The sequence below is a fragment of the Cervus elaphus genome, chromosome 18 (genome assembly GCF_910594005.1).
Source record: "Cervus elaphus chromosome 18, mCerEla1.1, whole genome shotgun sequence".
Taxonomy (NCBI): domain Eukaryota; kingdom Metazoa; phylum Chordata; class Mammalia; order Artiodactyla; family Cervidae; genus Cervus; species Cervus elaphus.
The window spans coordinates 57377224-57394447 of record NC_057832.1 but is presented as its reverse complement, the minus strand read 5'-3'; the positions used below and the strand labels follow the sequence as shown (position 1 = coordinate 57394447).

Sequence of the window (17224 nt, the reverse complement as noted above, 5' to 3'; positions counted from 1 at the left end):
AAAATACTTGCCAGCCATTTTGCATGTCTGCCTGGGAAATGTCAGAGCTGTGTGGAACATCATAAGATGAAGAACCACAGTTTCAGAATTTTTTTTTTTAATCCCCTCCATTCCTTTCTCTTCTTGTTTGCACTTCCAGGTTGAAATCTAGAGAGAGAAAGTGGTCGCTGTTTGATGTAGCTGACTTTCGCACTGTCTGTATTTTCTGAGTGGGCCTCTGTAAGTACATCTGACCAGGTTGTTCTTTTTCAGAGTGTGTCTGCAATTACCTGGGCACGGTGCAGGAGCACTGTAACGGCTCTGACTGCCAGTGCGACAAAACCACGGGGCAGTGCCTCTGCCTCCCTAACGTGATCGGCCAGAACTGTGACCGCTGCGCGCCCAACACCTGGCAACTGGCCAGCGGGACAGGGTGCGACCCCTGCAACTGCGATGCTGCCCATTCCTTCGGGCCGTCCTGTAATGAGGTGAGGCGCTGTCGCCCAGGGCAGCCATCATAGCGTAAGGAGAGAGGACTTTGGGTCCACATGACAGCTCTTGGGTGGGCCCAAGTTAGAGAAAGGCCCCCCTGCTTGTGCTTTCAGCCTTGCGCCGGCACACACAGCGCAGACTGGCTGTCCGCCCTCACGTGCCCCCGTGGGCTGGGACAATGTAATGTGCACAGAGTCCCCACTGGATCCCACCGGGGCACAGCAGCCTAGGGCCCCAGCAGCAAGGGGGGCAGCTCACTTTCTAATGGACCAGGGGGGCCATTTTTCCCAATACCTGGCTGCTGAATCAGACTTCTTTTTCTTAGCCACACAGCCTGAAGTGGGCCACATAACAATAGCCAGCATTGTAGAAAGTTCTTCTGTTCCCTGACACACACAGAACGGTGAGTCACGCACAGTCACAGGGGGTCCAGGCTTGTGCGTGATGTATGAGGATACGAGTGAGGAAACATGTCAACAAAAGGGATCATGCTTTGGGCCTTCCCAGCCCCACTTGCAGAGGAGCGGTTAGGAGATGCCAGCCTGGGGCCCTTAGCACCCATAATCAGGGTGAGGTTCCCTGTTCTCGGGCAGGCCGTTAGGTCTCCCGGCCTTGCAGCTGAGCTGACCTGGGTCTGTCCTTGGCCTCAGTTCACAGGGCAGTGCCACTGCATGCCTGGCTTCGGAGGCCGCTCTTGCAGCGAGTGCCAGGAGCTCTTCTGGGGGGACCCCAGCGTGGAGTGCCGAGGTGAGCGTGGGCCCCGGACTCGCGAGTGGGTGGGCCGGGTGTCTGTGGGAGCTTTCTGTCCAGTACAGACAGATGGACTTGTCTATAAGAACTAGGCTGAATTACAAAAGAAATGCATGCTCATTGTTTAACAACAATGAAAACTGGAACCAATCTAGCCCTGGAGACATGTAGGTGGTAAAAGTGGACCTGCTGACTGCTGGCTTCGCTCCCCAGGGCTGAGGTTTGTCTGCCTCAGCACAGACAAGCATACATACACGCCCCGGATCACACAGAATGGCTTTAGTTTTGACTTTTTTTTAAATTGAAGCATAGTTGATCTCCTTAGTGACTCAGGCAGTAAACAGTCTGCCTGCAGTGCCGGAGACCCGGGTTTAATCCCTGGGTCGGGAAGATCCCCTGGAGCAGGGCATGGCAAGCTACTCCAGTATACTTGCCTAGAGAATCCCTTGGACAAAGGAGCCTGGTAGTTGTCTGATGTAGCTGACTTTCGCAACCATGGGGTTGCAAAGAGTCGGACACAGAACAATGTACACGTAGTTGATTTACATTATTTCAGATGTACATCATAGTGATTCAGTTATATGTATATTTTTCAGATTCTTTTCCCTTGTATGTTATTACAAGATACTGAATATAGTCCTGCGCTGTATATAGGTCTTTGCTGTTTTTCTGTTTTACATATAGCAGTGTGTATGTGTTCATCCCAACCTCATAGTTTATCCCTTCCCCACCACCTTCCCCTTTCATAACCACAAGTTTATTTTCTGTGTCTGTAGGTCTTTTTCTGTTCAGTAAATAAGTTCATTTGTACTGTGTTTTTAGATTCCACATGTTAGTGATTCTTACAGTCTTTGTCTTTTCTCTGACTCACTTAGTATGATCATCTGTAGGTCTGTCCATGTTGCTGCAAATGGCATTATTTCATTCTATTTTATGGCTGAGTAATCAGAATGGCTTTTTAAAATGCTTTTAAGCAAAATGATCTCATATTCAGCATCAAGTTCTGCACATTGGATCCCCCCCGAACAGTATTTTGGGGTAAGCTTCCTTGTCGGCACAAGCAGAGCTAAATGTCCGGGTAAGATGGTTTGAGCCCAGTGAAACAAGCAGATGATGCTGACAGTTAAAGCCCTCAACTGTCACTCCCCACCAGCGGGAACTCGGAGGGTAAGGCCCTCGAACCCTCGTGTGCAACAAAGGAGCTGGTGGCAGGAGCACCACATATGTTAAATGTGAAGAAAACCCAGATCCTCCCTTAGGCTTGTGACTAACTAGGACTTTGAGGGAAGGCTTGATGTTTTCTTAAGAACAAGATATTGCTACAGTCATGTGAATCAGAAGGATCGCTTAATTTTTATGCTGTTGCAATATTTTACCTGCCAGGTTATTTTTCAGATCTTAAACTAAAAGCATTCTTGGAGAAGATTTTAGTAGACTGTTCCTGTACTGTTTTCCTCCTCTTTCTTTCCTACTTGAGTTTTCTTATTTATGTTTTAAGTTTATAGCTATGGATAAATACCTTCTGTACTTTCTCATTTGCTCTTTGATATATTTTCTTCAGTATACGTATGAAAATCTGGGTCCCTGCTAGACACTACATTTTTTAAAAATCTCTTTTTTAGACTGAACTGTAGTGAAAAATAATATAGATTTTCAGGTTAGCAGTTCATTCAGAATCTTCTGTTGAAAGTCACAAATCTAGAAACTGCGTGTTGTTTCAGAGTCAGCTCATATGTTCCTTAACAGTCCAAAGACTCAAGCAGTAGACAGGACCAGAACCAATGGCCTGTGATTTGTTTCTTTCATTCCCTGTGTAGCCAGAAGGGTCTGCGCCAGCATCTTAGATGAGACGAAATGTTTGCTGCACAGAGAAGATGACGAGCGCTGTGTCGATATACAGATGCACTCATATACATATTCTTCAGTCCCTGACGTTGGTTCTTAATGGAATCTGATTTTCTCACTTCCTTTAGAAGGTCCATGACGTTCAGTGGACCACTTGCTCTAGGAGGTCCCTTGCAAGTAAAATCCTGCTTAAAATCTAGTTTCTTCAGGATTCTCACCACTATTTTGTTAAATTTCTCAATCTTATACTGCCCCAAGGGCTTGATTTTCTCCAGATAATGGTTCTATCATTGCTTATAGCCTGATTCTGTCAGCATGTGTCATTGGCAAAATAGCTTTGACTGCCAAAGCTTTCTGAACTTTTGCTCCATCTAAGCTTTGTTAGCATGAAAAGCCTGTTTCCCAGAGTCAGAGTCAATCAGAGAATTGTTCACTTAACACTCAGAACTTTACCCCTTACCCTTTTATCTTTAAACCTTCACCTCTAAATCTGCCAGAGAAATTGTGGCTTATAAGCACAGTATCAACTTGTTTAGGTCAAAAGTGAGATCATGTTTTAGAAACTTTGCAAGGAGAGAAATCCATGGCATTGATGTTCGCCAACTTCTTTTGTTTGTTTTACGCAGAGGAAAGGTCAGCCTGTTACATAAGAAACTGTGGGGACCCAAATGCTTTTGACACCCCATGAAGGAAGTTCGTAACTGACAAGGCACCTGGAAAGGATAAGAATTGACTGCAGCCAGCAGTGAGGGAGTCCTGGCCAGCCACGGGCCCTGTGCGCACGGGATGGCTGTCGGAGCAGGACCAGGATAACCTGATGAGGGCAGGGACAAGGATGCAGGAGCAGATCAAGTTCAGGAACACAGTCACCAGTGGAAATGGGAGGGCAGGAGTTTGAAGGGACAGGGTCCAGCAACCAGCGGGAACACAAGTAGGTGTTATCTGAAGTTAGATTGAACTATGGGGGATGAAAATGTGAACAGTCTTCTCAAATTAGGTCACTCACTGCCCAGGAGTGAATTTCAAATCTTTCGGTTGAACAAGGCACAAGTTCAGACTTTCTGGAGCCACCTCGCTAACAATATGCTTATAGAAAGACTTAACTCATAGCTAAGCATTCTCCTTATGGAAAAAAACAGAGTTATGTCAAAGACAAACGAGCTGAGCCTCCAGCTCGTGAATTGTTGAATGTTCCCATTGTCCAGGCGGGTTGGGGCTCTTGGCCGACAGGGCCGAGTCTGAACAAGCCCATCACTGTGCTGGATGGAGAGGAGCGCGCCCACCCAGTCCTGAACGTGCCCAACAAAAAGCTCGGCCCAGAGCTCTGCCCCATGCCCTGGGGAGTCAAAGGGTCACGGGAGGAATCTTCTGTTGACTGGCAGACCGCAGAGGCAAGGCCTCTGGCTCTTGGGAAAGGCCAGGCTGATTGGAAATATGGGCCATAGGTGAGAAGAGAGGCTCTGGCTGTTTTTTTCATCCTGCTTGTTTCTCATTTCCAGTAGTTTTTGGTAGAAAATCGAAGTACATTTTTGCTCAGACATAATTTGTTTTCTTAATGCTTGTCATCTTTTCTCAGGCTGGGATTCCTTTATAATCACCCACCTTTTTTGCTTTATTTCCAGGGTGGCTCGGGAAGTCAGATTTAATTTGACTCTTTAGAGAATTGCAGATGTTCTTGTCAGTAGAGGGAAGGCTTGTCCATAGCCAGGTACCAGATCCAGCTCACAGCCCCCCTTCAGTGAAGTTTGACTGGAACACAGCCATGCCCCAGTATGTCCATGTTGTCCGGGCTCCCTTTCTGCTGCAGTGCCAGTGTTGAGGAGTTATGATGGAGCCTATTATAGAAAATGTTTACCAACTCCTGGGCCAGATAGCCAGCTCATTGCTGCAGGTGAATTCTATTCTCCAACTTCCATTTCAAAACTTCCGTTTAAAATCATACTACTGAGGCTGAAAAAAAAAAAAAAATGTGGGACTGGACTGGAGGAGGTTAGAGAATTTACAGAAAAAGAAAATCACATTTCAGAGATTAGAAAGTACTGAAATTTCCCTTAGAGTAAAATAGAAATGCCGAAGTAAAGCAAGAATTAACCTTTGGTGTGAGAGCACATCCCTGGGGATCTGTTGAGGCAGGTTCATGACAAAAATGAGTAAACCCTGTCCCCTGATGTGAGGAGGGCACTCTCTTGGTCCCCAGGCAGCTTCACGTTTCAAAAGGAAAGGTGCGGGGACCACACAGGCCTGAGTGACTGCCCAGTGTGCCCGGAGGGGAGTGGGCACTGTGGCGGAGAGCCGCGCCCTGAGCAGGGCGCCTCGCAGGCTCTGGGGGAACAGCACGTGAAGCAGCAGGGCGGCAGGAAACGAGAGGTGCTGAACACTGCAGGCGGCAGGGGGGGACGCCAGGTGGGGACTGGAGCCCCTCGGCAGGCGTCATGGGAACTGTCTTCTTGGAGAGACGGAGGAGATTCAGTGTCAGATTCCAGCAGATGATGGGAAGCCCTTGAGGATGGACTTTCTTCAGTGGGCAGAGGAGGTCTGCAGACAAGAAAGGAAGGATACGAAGAAAGCAGAAAGTGACACCTGCTAAGAAAGAGGCACGTGGGCTGTTTCCCATTCTGCTGTTTCCTTGCTGACATTTTCCTCCAGATCTCAGAGTCTGTAAAATGGGTACACTATTTTTCATCGACCTACCTCTTAGAGAGCATGTTTTATTAATTTTTTAGTTGAAGTATCATTGCTATACAATAGTATATAAGTTACAGGTGTCCAATATAGTGATTAACAATTTTTAAAGGTTATACTCCATTTATAGTTTTTTTAAAAATAGTGGCTATATTCCCTGCATTGTACAGTATATCCTTGTAGCTTATTTTATGTACTTATTTATTTGGCTGCGTCAGGTCTTCGTGGTGGCAGTCTTCTTCACTGTGTCATGTTGGGTCTTTTGTTGTGGCATGTGGGCCTTCCAGCCGTGGCATGGTCTCTGGTTGCTCAGGCTCTGTAGTTGTGGCCCGTGGGTTCCAGAGCGCGCCGGCTCAGTAGGTGTAACACACAGGCTCAGTTGCCCTGCAGCATATGGAATCTTAGTTCCCCAACCAGGGATTGAACCCGTGTCCCCTGCCTTGCAAAATGGATTCTTCACCACTGGACCACCAGGGAATCCCTCCTTGTAGCTTATTTTTTACTTAATAGTTTGTACCTCTTGTTTTAAATGAGGAGAAAACTTAGTGAAAATAGAGATGACCCACTGCCCACATAACCAAGAATATATTTATATACGAAGGTGGAATTCTCACGGCTCATTAAAATGATGACAGTCTCATTTTTAGAATGCTGTTCTTCATCTTCATGATTTGTTCATCTTAAAAATCAGGCAACAACTTTCACTATATATACTCCTTTCCAAGAGAAAGTTTTTGGTCCTCTACCTAATAATGCCATTCTTCAAAGCCACACTGGGTTGCAGGTCCCCTGGACTCCTATCCCTTCCTCTAAAGAGAGGAGAAAACACATTGGCCCTGTCGGAGACAACCAGTATAATTACTTGATAAATTTCCCCAGTCCCAGTGAATGTGAGGTTGGAGAGTCTCCTTCACAGCTTTACTGTCTGTAAAGTTTTAAACTGTCAGGTGAGAACCAACCTTTCTGCTTCAGCAGAAAGGAAAATACTCTTAGAGGGTATTTTTTACAAGGTCGTAAGTTTGGGCCTTTTAGTCCTTGCCTCCAAGGTGACCCCATCAGAGAAGCAGTTCTGGAAGCTTAATAAAAGAAGGAAGCACTTGTCCACTGGCACTTTAACAGTTTCCCAGCTTCAGTTTGAAATGAAAACCTGATGTGTTTTTAGGTAGTCAGACTTTTTCAGTGATGAACTGCAATCCAGCCATCTATGAAATTTGACTCTGCTTTTCAAATGGAGGAAAGGAATGTGGTCGGCAAACGGGTCCTGGTCTCTGGAGGTGCCAGAGCTCTGCCCGCCCTCTGGGACACTGGTCTTGAGGGGCAGGGTCCAGAGATCAGCTGGGATGAGAATTAGGTAGATTTTGGGGAAAGAATGTGACTGCTTTTTCCACATTATGTAATTATTTGCCAGATATGCCTTCCATTGCTAACCTTTCTGTTGAAGTGACTTGTTGGAGGGCACAGTTTTAGACTTTCTGCTATTGTCTCATTAGCAATATGCTTGTGGAAAGACTTAAGTCACAGCTAAGTATTCTCCTTATGAGAAAACACATAGCTGTGTGAAAGACAAGGAAAGTCTTAATGAGAGGCCACTTGCCTTTTAAGTCCCACAGTGAGGGACCAATATTTTCCCCCTCAGAGAGGCCATGACAGAATGAGAGCAAGACATGCCTATTCCAATGACATAAATGAACAACTGTTAGAGAAATTAAAAATAAACTTAACATGTGCATACATCCCTTGCCCCCAGCATGAATTCAGTGAAAACCTCTTTAGAACTGTACCTTTGCATTCTCTTCGGGAAAGAAAAATTTTCTAAGCAAACTAAAAGCATATGTACCATCTGGCACTGTTGTCCCCAGCCTAAGCATAGCAGTAAAGCAGGACAGATCTGCGGTTTCCCTGGTGGTCCAGTGGTTAGGATTCTCTGCTTCCAATGCAGGGGGCGTGGGTTCAATCCCCGGTCAGGGAACTAAGATCCTACATCCTATAGTGCGGCCAAAAAGAAAAAGTAGGACAGATCTGCTGGGCCACATGAGGCGCCACACAGGGCTACCCACTGGGGCCTGCAGGACAGTAGCGACTGACAGTCTCATTCATTTCAAATGGCATCATGAAGGCCCTCTGCTTACACAAGTCCTTAGGTCCATTCATCAGCTTACATTGGTGAACTTGAAGGTCATGACTGCTTCACTCCCACACACACACACTCATACACTTAGCATGCAAAAGGAAGGTGAACAGCTAGGAAGATAACATGGTCAGTACTTGTCAAAATGGGGTCTAGTGACCCTCAACATCAGCATCTCCTGGCAACTACTAGAAACATAAATTCTCAGGCCCCAGTGATTCCAGATCTGGGGGAAGAGATGAGGGGAATGTGTTAACTGAGCCCTGTACGTGATTCTGATGCCTGCTAGAGTTTGAGAGGCTAGGACTTAGATGACCTGGGTGACTTACAGCTTTTTGGAAGATGACTAAATTCTATGAGATGATATGGAAGTCCATTCCTGAAGGCTAAACAACATAGACCTTCAGATACAAGCATTAGCTGAGTTCTTCCCAGTCTCTTTGTAGAAATTGATGGAGGCAGTGGTTTTCCCAAGTCTTTCCCCCTTTTTTTGCAGGGGCGTGGGTGTCATTAGGTATTCCACTAGAAAAAGACCCCAGTCTAATGAGTTTGGGATATGACTGGGTAAAAAAAAGATGTGGAACAAGATTTTTAATACAGAACTCTTCTGAGTCTTTAACATGCTATTTGTTTTGAATTTTCAAAAAGAGAACGTAGAATTTCCCAAACCTACTTGATCGCAGACCTCTCATTCATCCTGAAAGCAATCCTAAGAGTGGATAGGTGTAATTATTATCCCTCATAGACATGGAAAGCATAACTCAGTTTTTGTCTCACCCAGGGTCGAGTAGTAGCTGGGTGTGGGGAAGGCAGGATTCACCAGCAGGCAGCCTGAGTTTATTACAACACTGTGCCGCTCAAACTTGGCGCTTGAGGTCGTGGGTGGTAGTTGGCAAACAGAGGCCAGGAAAAGCTGAAGCAACAATACAAAGCAGGGTGTGAGTAGAAAAAAATGGTCCAGGCCACAAACACATCTTTCTGGCTTTGGAGGATAGAGTATTTTGTTTCTCAGGGCCATCCATGAAACTGATTCTGGAGAATGTTTTATTACAAAGTCTTTTGGAGACAATACTATTGACTCAGGGAGGATTTTTTTTTGTTTTTAATCGAAATATCGTTGATTTTCCAATGTTCTATTAGTTTCAGGTGTACAACACAGTGATTCAGTTACATGTATATTTCCTACTATGCATTATTACAAAATACTGTATAGTGCCCTGTGCTATATAGTAGGTCCTTGTTGGTTATCTATTTTATATGTAGCAGTGCTGCAGTGAACATCGTTGTGCTTTGCCACAATTAACATTGAGTCCTAGGAAGATTATTTTCTTTTGTAGGGGTGTGTTGATGTCTCTTGTGTGCCTGTATCAAAAGTGAGGGTAGAGCCTTGTTTGGCAAAGACAGTTGAACTCCAGCTTGAGAGTTAACCCTGTACAGAGAGCTGAGAATGGAAAGATGGTTAAAGGTGCACCTCTGCCCTTGGAATCCACAATCTACTTAGGGAAATAGGATCTTTGTTCTTATTTTTATCCCCACCTTTTCCCAGAAGGGGTTTAAGGCGAGGGATAAGAGGGGTGTGTGTGTGCATGCTCAGTTGTGTCCAACTCTTTGCAATCCATAGACTGAGGTCCGCCAGGCTCCTCTGTCCGTGGTTATTTTCCAAGAATACTGGAACAGGTTACCATCTCCGGATCTTCACGACCCACGGATCAAACCTGAGTCTCTCAGTTTCCCACATGAGCAGACAAGGTTCTTTACCCCTAGCGCCACCTGCAGGCCTTTTGTTATTCAAACACTAAACAAACACAAATGTTACGTGTTGATAGAAAACCAAGTTAGTCACCCGAGCTTTGGGACTCTGAGCCAGGGTTCAATGGCACAGGCATCGTGGTAAGTAATCTCAGCCACGGTCCACTGACCAAGAACACAGATTCCCTCTTGTACCATTTGGTTCTGCCTCAGATGCCAACCCTACTGGACCAGTGAGGTTGGGACTAAATGACTCCCAAGGCCTTTGCACTTCAGGTTTTACGAGCCTGTGCTCTTAGTGCTGGGGGTGGTTATCACAATGGCAGGCACCCACAAGTTAGATGATACTTAATTGAAAGCCTTTTAACCAGACACTTAAAATTCCTGAGACTTCTTCTCATTTAGTTTTCTCTTTATCAACCTTATTGCATTTCATCAACCATTCACTGTTCTGTGACCAGGTAGAGGGATGTTGGTAAGTTGCTTGCTCATTACTGCTCTATCTTAGGCCAGAGGCCTCACATCTTCAGGGTGTCACCTAACAGACCCTGTCCTGTCCTGACAGGATCTACAGACAGGTCAAAAAAGGGGGAGCAGAGGCAAGACAGAGCTTAAAAGCACAGACTCTGGAGCTGCAAAGTGCTGAGTTAGACTCCTGGCTTGGCCTCTTCCTTGCTGCAAGACTTGGCAGTCACGTTTTCACATCTATAAAACTGCTGATTGTAACACTTGGATCCCGTAGGGTTATTGTGAGGATTAAGTGAGATGATGCATGTAAACCATTTGTACAGAGGCAGATACAATGATGCACAATGGTGTCCACTTAAAGAAACATTTATTATCACTAAGATTGTTAAGCAGCGGTGAGCCAGGGTTGAGGTACCGCGTGTTGTGGGGGACCGGCTGCAGTCTCTGTGAGGGTCACTGGTAAACTGGCCATTTACAGACCTTCCTGTTGTAACAGTGGCTGAGGGCTCTAACTGCCCAGTGGCTGTTTGGGCTCTAGTGGCTCAGCCAGCATTGCTGTCTCCCTTCTAGCCTGTGACTGTGACCCCAGGGGCATCGAGACACCGCAGTGCGACCAGTCCACTGGCCAGTGTGTGTGTGTGGAGGGTGTGGAGGGTCCACGCTGTGACAAGTGCACCCGGGGCTACTCGGGCGTCTTCCCCGACTGCACACCCTGCCACCAGTGCTTTGCTCTTTGGGACTTGATCATCGCTGAGTTGACCAACAGGACCCAGAAGTTCCTGGAGAAAGCCAAGGCCTTGAAGATCAGTGGTGTGATTGGGCCATACCGGGAGACTGTGGACTCGGTGGAGAAGAAAGTCAACGAGATCAGAGACATCCTGGCCCAGAGCCCAGCTGCCGAACCACTGAAGAACATCGGGAATCTCTTTGAGGAAGCAGAGTAAGTAGTTGATAAGCCAGAGTAACAGCTCACGATGTTTCAACTTGATGAATCAACGGCGCGGTGCTTCCATCAGGAGGGGTGGTCAGTGCTGTGAGTGAAAATAGATGCTGGGCATTCATTTTCTGGCAGTCACTACTCTGGGCTTGGGGACAAGTGGATGCTGGCGCATCACTGGGCCCAGAGTTGCAGAGACTGCAGTGAAGAATGTGTGCACATTATGTTCAGCACTTTTCTCTGCAAACAATAACTCTTGGGCAATAGAATGTCTCTGGATCCAGAGACAAAGAGTCACAGCTGGGTTACTTGCTAGGCTTGTGAACTAAAATGACTCGCACACTTCCAAGCCTCCCTTCTCGCCTGCGGCGGAGGGGGGGATACTCTAGTTTTCCCTTACAGAGTAAGAAAAGGATTGATCTATGACATGGTAATGTAATTGCAGAAAACATTATAAGTTGTTGTCATATGTTTTGCTACTTCCAGGGAAATTCCATTACCACAAGTAAGACTCCTATTTCTAGGTTATTTCTACTGCTCAGCTGTTGGTCCACTAGAGCTATGCTTCATTCATCCAATTTTAGCAGATTCCCTATGATGAAAATTCCTCTTAGTCCTTCTCTGGGTAATCATATCTCTGATTGGAGAGTGTGTATTTTTCCAGTGAAAGCAGAGAATTGAGCTGAGTGATGCTGAAATGAGATGATTTTTCTCCCATTTCTCCCAGTTATCTTTCCTGTTCTCAAACATTCCAACTCCCTTTGCCAGAAGGACCCCCAAAACAGCAAAAAACATCTAGGCTAAAGGACAAAACAGGAAAGGATATGGAGCATTTGTGCTTCTCCAAATGCTATGGGTTTTTATTATAGACTTCCCATTTGGCAGGAGCAAGGGGGTTGTTTCATGGCTAAATCGTTTACATTCAGGCAATAGTACGTCATGCCAGAACTACAGGAGCATTTTTGTGTGATGGGACTTTAATCAGCATCTCTAAAAAGTCAGATGGACTTTTCATTCACCTCCACACTGTGTATGAGAAGCAGGAAGCTAACAGCTGACATTAGCTAAAATGCCTTGTAGGAGGTCCTTCCTACAACTTCTAGATTTAAAGTAACTGGTCCCTTGACTGCAAGCCTCAGATCTTGTGCCCAAGATCATGTGGTTGATCAGGGTGTTAGGAGATGTCTGATGTGAGGTGATAATGCATTTAATGAGGAATTTTACCTCATTAAAAAAAGACCGCAGTACAGCTCAGCCTTCTTACATTTAGCGATAACAAGCCTTAAAAGGCCCTGGTCTGAGTGCAACCCCACTTAAGAAATGATTTCTTGGCCTTGGTGTCATGCACCGTAAGGGAGAACAAACAACTCTGGTATCCTTCGGGAGCCTGCCAGAAGAGCGATTACATTCCTCCAACAGCTCTGGTTCTACCTTCACTCTTCATCTAAGTCACACAGCTTGTAATCATCTCAGGAAAACTAATTTCATTAATCTTTTTCAACACAGTATCCAAGGATGCATGTTTTAGGATCCCGAGTGGCATTATTTAAAAATCCTCAATGTAAGGCTTGATTTTTTTAATTATAACATTGTACGAGACCTGAGGAGAAGTAAAAGCCTTCTGGGAATCAGCAGATTAATAAAAGCAAAGCACTGGAAAAAAAGAAACTAGCCTCAGGTTAGGGAAAAAAGCCCTCAGGTTTACAAAATGTAATTTAACCCACAAATCCTTTTAAGCACTTTTCTTTTGAGTTGGGTCATGGTATTATCTCAGCCTTAAATATCATTTTTCGGATCGCCCCCCAACCTTTCAGCATCTCTACATTTCCCCAGTTTTTTATATGATTATATCCCTGAGAAGACAATTACACTCCATTAGGTGATAGCCAGAGCTGAGGTCTTCTTGATTTGTACTTTCTCTGTGATATGTACACACATGCACCCTGTATATGCGAGTAATTTACAAACAGATGCCTGAAGTACACCTTTGGAGACAGGAAGATACAGAACAAAGGCAGCTGGGTTTGCATTCCAAATGAAATGCTATGCAAACCAAATGGTTATCATATTCCATCCTCAGTGATGTGGCTTTCTTTCTCAGGAAAAATGAAAGGGTCGCTTTGTTGGTGGAAGGTGGCTCCTTTGATGGGACTTTGTCTGAAGTGGGGTGTGTATGAAAAGCTTCTTTGCCTTGTTTCCACTGTCTTCCTGGTGGCCATGGGGCTTTCTTTCTGCATGTCTCATCTTGAAGGAGATCCCTGAGGTTCAGATAGGAGTAGTTTTGGCAGGTGGCTGGGAGCCATAATTCTACACGAGAGTCACTTATGTCTTTTGAGTTTGTGGAATTGTATGGGCTTGCAGCTACTTACGTTACAGAGTGGGACGCATGCTCTGGAAATGTGCTCATGTTACATCAGATATTCAGGATCCCTCAAACAGCCCATCTGTCACAACACAGCTGAGTGGAACTGCTGTGTTTTCCTTCAAAGCATTGAAGAAAGAAAAATCATTAGCTTTAACATAATTTCTTAAGGATAAGATTAAAACCAGTACTTGAAGATGAACGGTTACAAACTACTGAATCGGTTTGAAATTACAGAGTAATGGATACAGTATTAGTGGAAAATGTTAAGATGAGACTTCACGTTTTCCCTTTAGTTTCTTGCCCTTAAGTTCATTTACCCTTCTCTTCACAGGAAACTAACTAAAGATGTCACAGAAAAGATGGCACGAGTAGAAGTGGATCTGTCTGACACAGCTATGCAAAATAACAGCACAGCCAGACAGTTAGATGCTCTACAGGCAGAAGCAGAAAGTCTAGACAACACAGTGAAAGAGCTTGCTGAACAGTTGGAATTTATCAAAAATTCAGATATTCGGGGTGAGCCTTTTTTTAATGCAAATACTTAATCCTGGACAATGGATTTTTCTATGTGTCTAATCTTTTAATGGAGCACTTTCAGAAGAAAAGTAAGTGCTTTGTAATAATTTTAAAGCTTTTCCTCATTGAGTCTCTGGCACAAAAGAGGATTAAAGTCTTCATTTTATCAATGTGGGATGTGGGGCACAGAAGGGATTGCATGGAGTGGGCAGTGGTCTTTGTGTTAGAATGGCATCGATTTCCTCATTTTTTTTTTTTTCCATTTAGTGGTTTACCTCCTTGGTATGATTTGAAAAGGGGCTCTTATAAAAAGTTGAGAAATCAAGTTGAAACTTCTGCAAATTGTTTTATATTCAAGAATGTTATGTGACCAGGAAATCACATTTGCAAGCCACTTATTGATATCATAGGCCATATTATATAGGACCCTCTCCCCCCAAAGCAAAAGAAAGTAAAAATATGTCAGATCACTCTATGCATCCTGTTTTATGCATGATTGCTTTTTTTTTTTTTTTAGCTAGTTCCTTAAAGCCAAAACATGTCAGGCTGTTTTATGTATAAACATTAGCCATTTGAATGGATATAAATAGTTAAATGAGAAAAGGGAAAACTCATCTGGACATGTAATCTACAAGTTGCCTCACATCAGCTATTTAGAAAGAACTGGATGCTTGCCTGTGTAGGATCAAAATCTTCATGATTGACTTAATTTTTTAATCCAGATGTTTGGCATCCTCCAGAGCCACAGTTAGGTGCCAATGGAACAAAGTATATTCATTGATCATGAGAAGAAAGTTGTATTTCTTTAAGCTTTGAATTTGAATTTGAAAACAAAACCATATGGTCAATTTAGGGAGATTGGGTACAAGGGGATTAACTGTGGGCAATTTGATCTCATGCTCTAGGCGCCTTGGACAGCATTACCAAGTATTTCCAGATGTCTCTAGAGGCTGAAGAACATGTGAATGCTTCCACCACAAATGCCAACGGCACGGTGGAGCAGTCGGCCCTCACTAGAGAGAGGGTGGAAGATTTGATGTTGGAGCAAGAGTCGCAGTTCAGAGAGAAACAGGAGGAGCAGGCCCGCCTTCTGGATGAACTGGCAGGCAAACTACAGAGTCTTGACCTTTCAGCTGCTGCCGAAATGGTAAGGTTTGAGAGTTTGGCCCGCAGGCTGCCATGCTACAAGAGAAAAAATACCCTGCTTTGTCTTTAACACTGTCCACTTTGCAGATGAGTCAGCAGGAGGGAAACCGGTCTCTGGCCCAGTCTGGGGTATCCCTGACCAAGCCAGATTAAAAACAGCAGCATGTGAGTTTCCACCTTCCTCTCTCGCAGCAGTTTCTCTGGGATACAACCAAAGAATCAGGACTACTCTCCCATGCTGCTGAATTGACTCACTTCTTATCTAAATGGGATTCTTTTTATACTGTGGACATTTTTTTTTTTTAACTTTGTTCTGACTTGAAGTGCAAATTGCATCCCAGTGAAGCAATTCAGAATCATTCTTGGAGAGACTTCCTTAAAAAAAAAAAGGGGGGGGGAGCTAGAGTTTTTTTCATAGATAGGTATTCATTAAAATGTTCCTTTGTCCTAGTAACTTTACCTAGTTAAGATTAACCTGAGACCAGCGTAGAAAGTAAATTCATTTCCCAGAAGCTTTTAAAAAATAACTCTGGAGTCAAATGAAACAGAGTAGTGATTTTAATGGAAATCAGGCAGAAAGCCAAAAAAAAACCCAAATCCAAACTAAGTTTTTCTTCCTCTTGCTCCCTTATTATTTTTCATAGAAGAATACTCATCTGAGAGAAGCTGCAGGGTGTTGTTTAGATAGGGTGTTGTTTAGTTTTTCTAACTAAAACTAGTCATCACAAATTTCTCCAAACTAAAAGGAAAAGCAGCTAAGGACGCTAGAGGATGTCTGCTTTGCAGCAGGGGGCATCTTGGGACTAGGTGGCCTGCAGGCAGGTTCCTCCGGCTATTAAGAACTGGAGCCCTGCCCTGTGCCTGCTTTCCATCAGATGAGTGGCCAAGAAACTTGCCACCTTCTTCCCCATCTCTCATTGTATGTGCTTGTTAATAATCTTGTGGAAACTCCCTTTTTAGGTTCTACACCACCACTTTTTGTGTACGAAGATTTTTGTTCCTTTGTGTTTTTCAAGGACCTTCGGTTCTGTCTTTGTGTATATTTAGTTAGACTGATGATGTTTTTTTCCAGGCCTGCCAGGCTGATGAAATAAAACAGATCTTCTAGGGTGTTACAATGTTTTTAGGAAGTATCCCCGAGGTCTTAAGCCTTCTTGATTAAGGCTTGTGTTCTTGTATAGCATGCAGAATAAACTTTATTTTCTGAAAATTTTTATGTGCTATAAACCAGATACATGAGATTATTATTTTAAGAGATAATAGGATAATTATCACAAAACTATTTAGTTAGAGAGTAGACTATATTTTGAAAAAACTACTCTTTTACTTAAAAGAAGTACTTGCTTTGTTTGGGAGTATTCTGTTAACTATTTTTCACTGTAGTATAGCTTTCCCCTCTTTTCAACATGAGCCTTTTCCATAAAACAGCTCTAAACAGTTTGTCTTCCTACTCAGCCTTTTCCGTCATATAGCAAACCTGTAATTTATCAATTTGCCATATATATTCTACAACCAAGACTTTGGAAGCTTCTGGCAGGTGAGAGAGGAGGAGTCTGGCAGGGGCTTTGGGGGTTATTTGGCAAAATTATACCCACCTTTATTTTCTCTCTTCCTCTCCCATGTGGAATGTTCCCTACTTCTCCTGCTAAAAATCCCACCAACCCACTCTCCTTCCCCAGCTACAATCCTCAGTAATCTCCATCTGCTTTCCTTACTTGATCTGACCTATTTTTGGCTGTTTTCCCTAGAGTTATGTTTCTAACTAGACATAAAGTTACTGAAAGGCCTGATTATGGGTCTTTTATATCACCCTTTTTACCAGAACAGTTAATAGGCTGCTAGGTCTAAAGAAGGTTCTCGATACCATTTTTTCTTTTAGTAAATTCAACCAGTTAGGAGAAAGGGGATGGATTCTTTGGCTTTCATATCAGCAGACTTCAGCTTGATGGAGCAAAGCCCCTAAGTATGGTATTAGGGCAGATGATCCTGACAGCACTGATGCAGGGTTAAGTCACTGTTTCCTTGGAAGGAAGCAAGCTGGCTCATCCCTAAGCTGTTTGTTCCTCTCGATCCTAAAACACTTTCCCAAGCACCCTTGCCGAGGACCACCTACACACTCTCTTGGGCCACCCAGGCCCTGCACAGCTGTTGGCTACCTCGGACTCAC

General features: G+C 44.3%; 1 protein-coding gene and 1 non-coding gene across 2 annotated transcripts in view; both read left to right on the top strand.

The window, feature by feature from the left end:
* LAMB1 (laminin subunit beta 1) overlaps positions 1–17224 on the top strand; it is a 74318-nt gene that overhangs the window by 48849 nt on the left and 8245 nt on the right. The window contains exons 23-27 of the mRNA XM_043871597.1: positions 253–467; positions 1122–1218; positions 10664–11033; positions 13727–13911; positions 14817–15058. Coding sequence (XP_043727532.1) covers positions 253–467; positions 1122–1218; positions 10664–11033; positions 13727–13911; positions 14817–15058 — 1109 coding nt within the window. The remainder of the gene's footprint in view (positions 1–252; positions 468–1121; positions 1219–10663; positions 11034–13726; positions 13912–14816; positions 15059–17224) is intronic.
* On the top strand, positions 7645–7717 carry TRNAW-CCA. Its single transcript has one exon. It is a non-coding gene; the product is annotated as a tRNA-Trp (tRNA).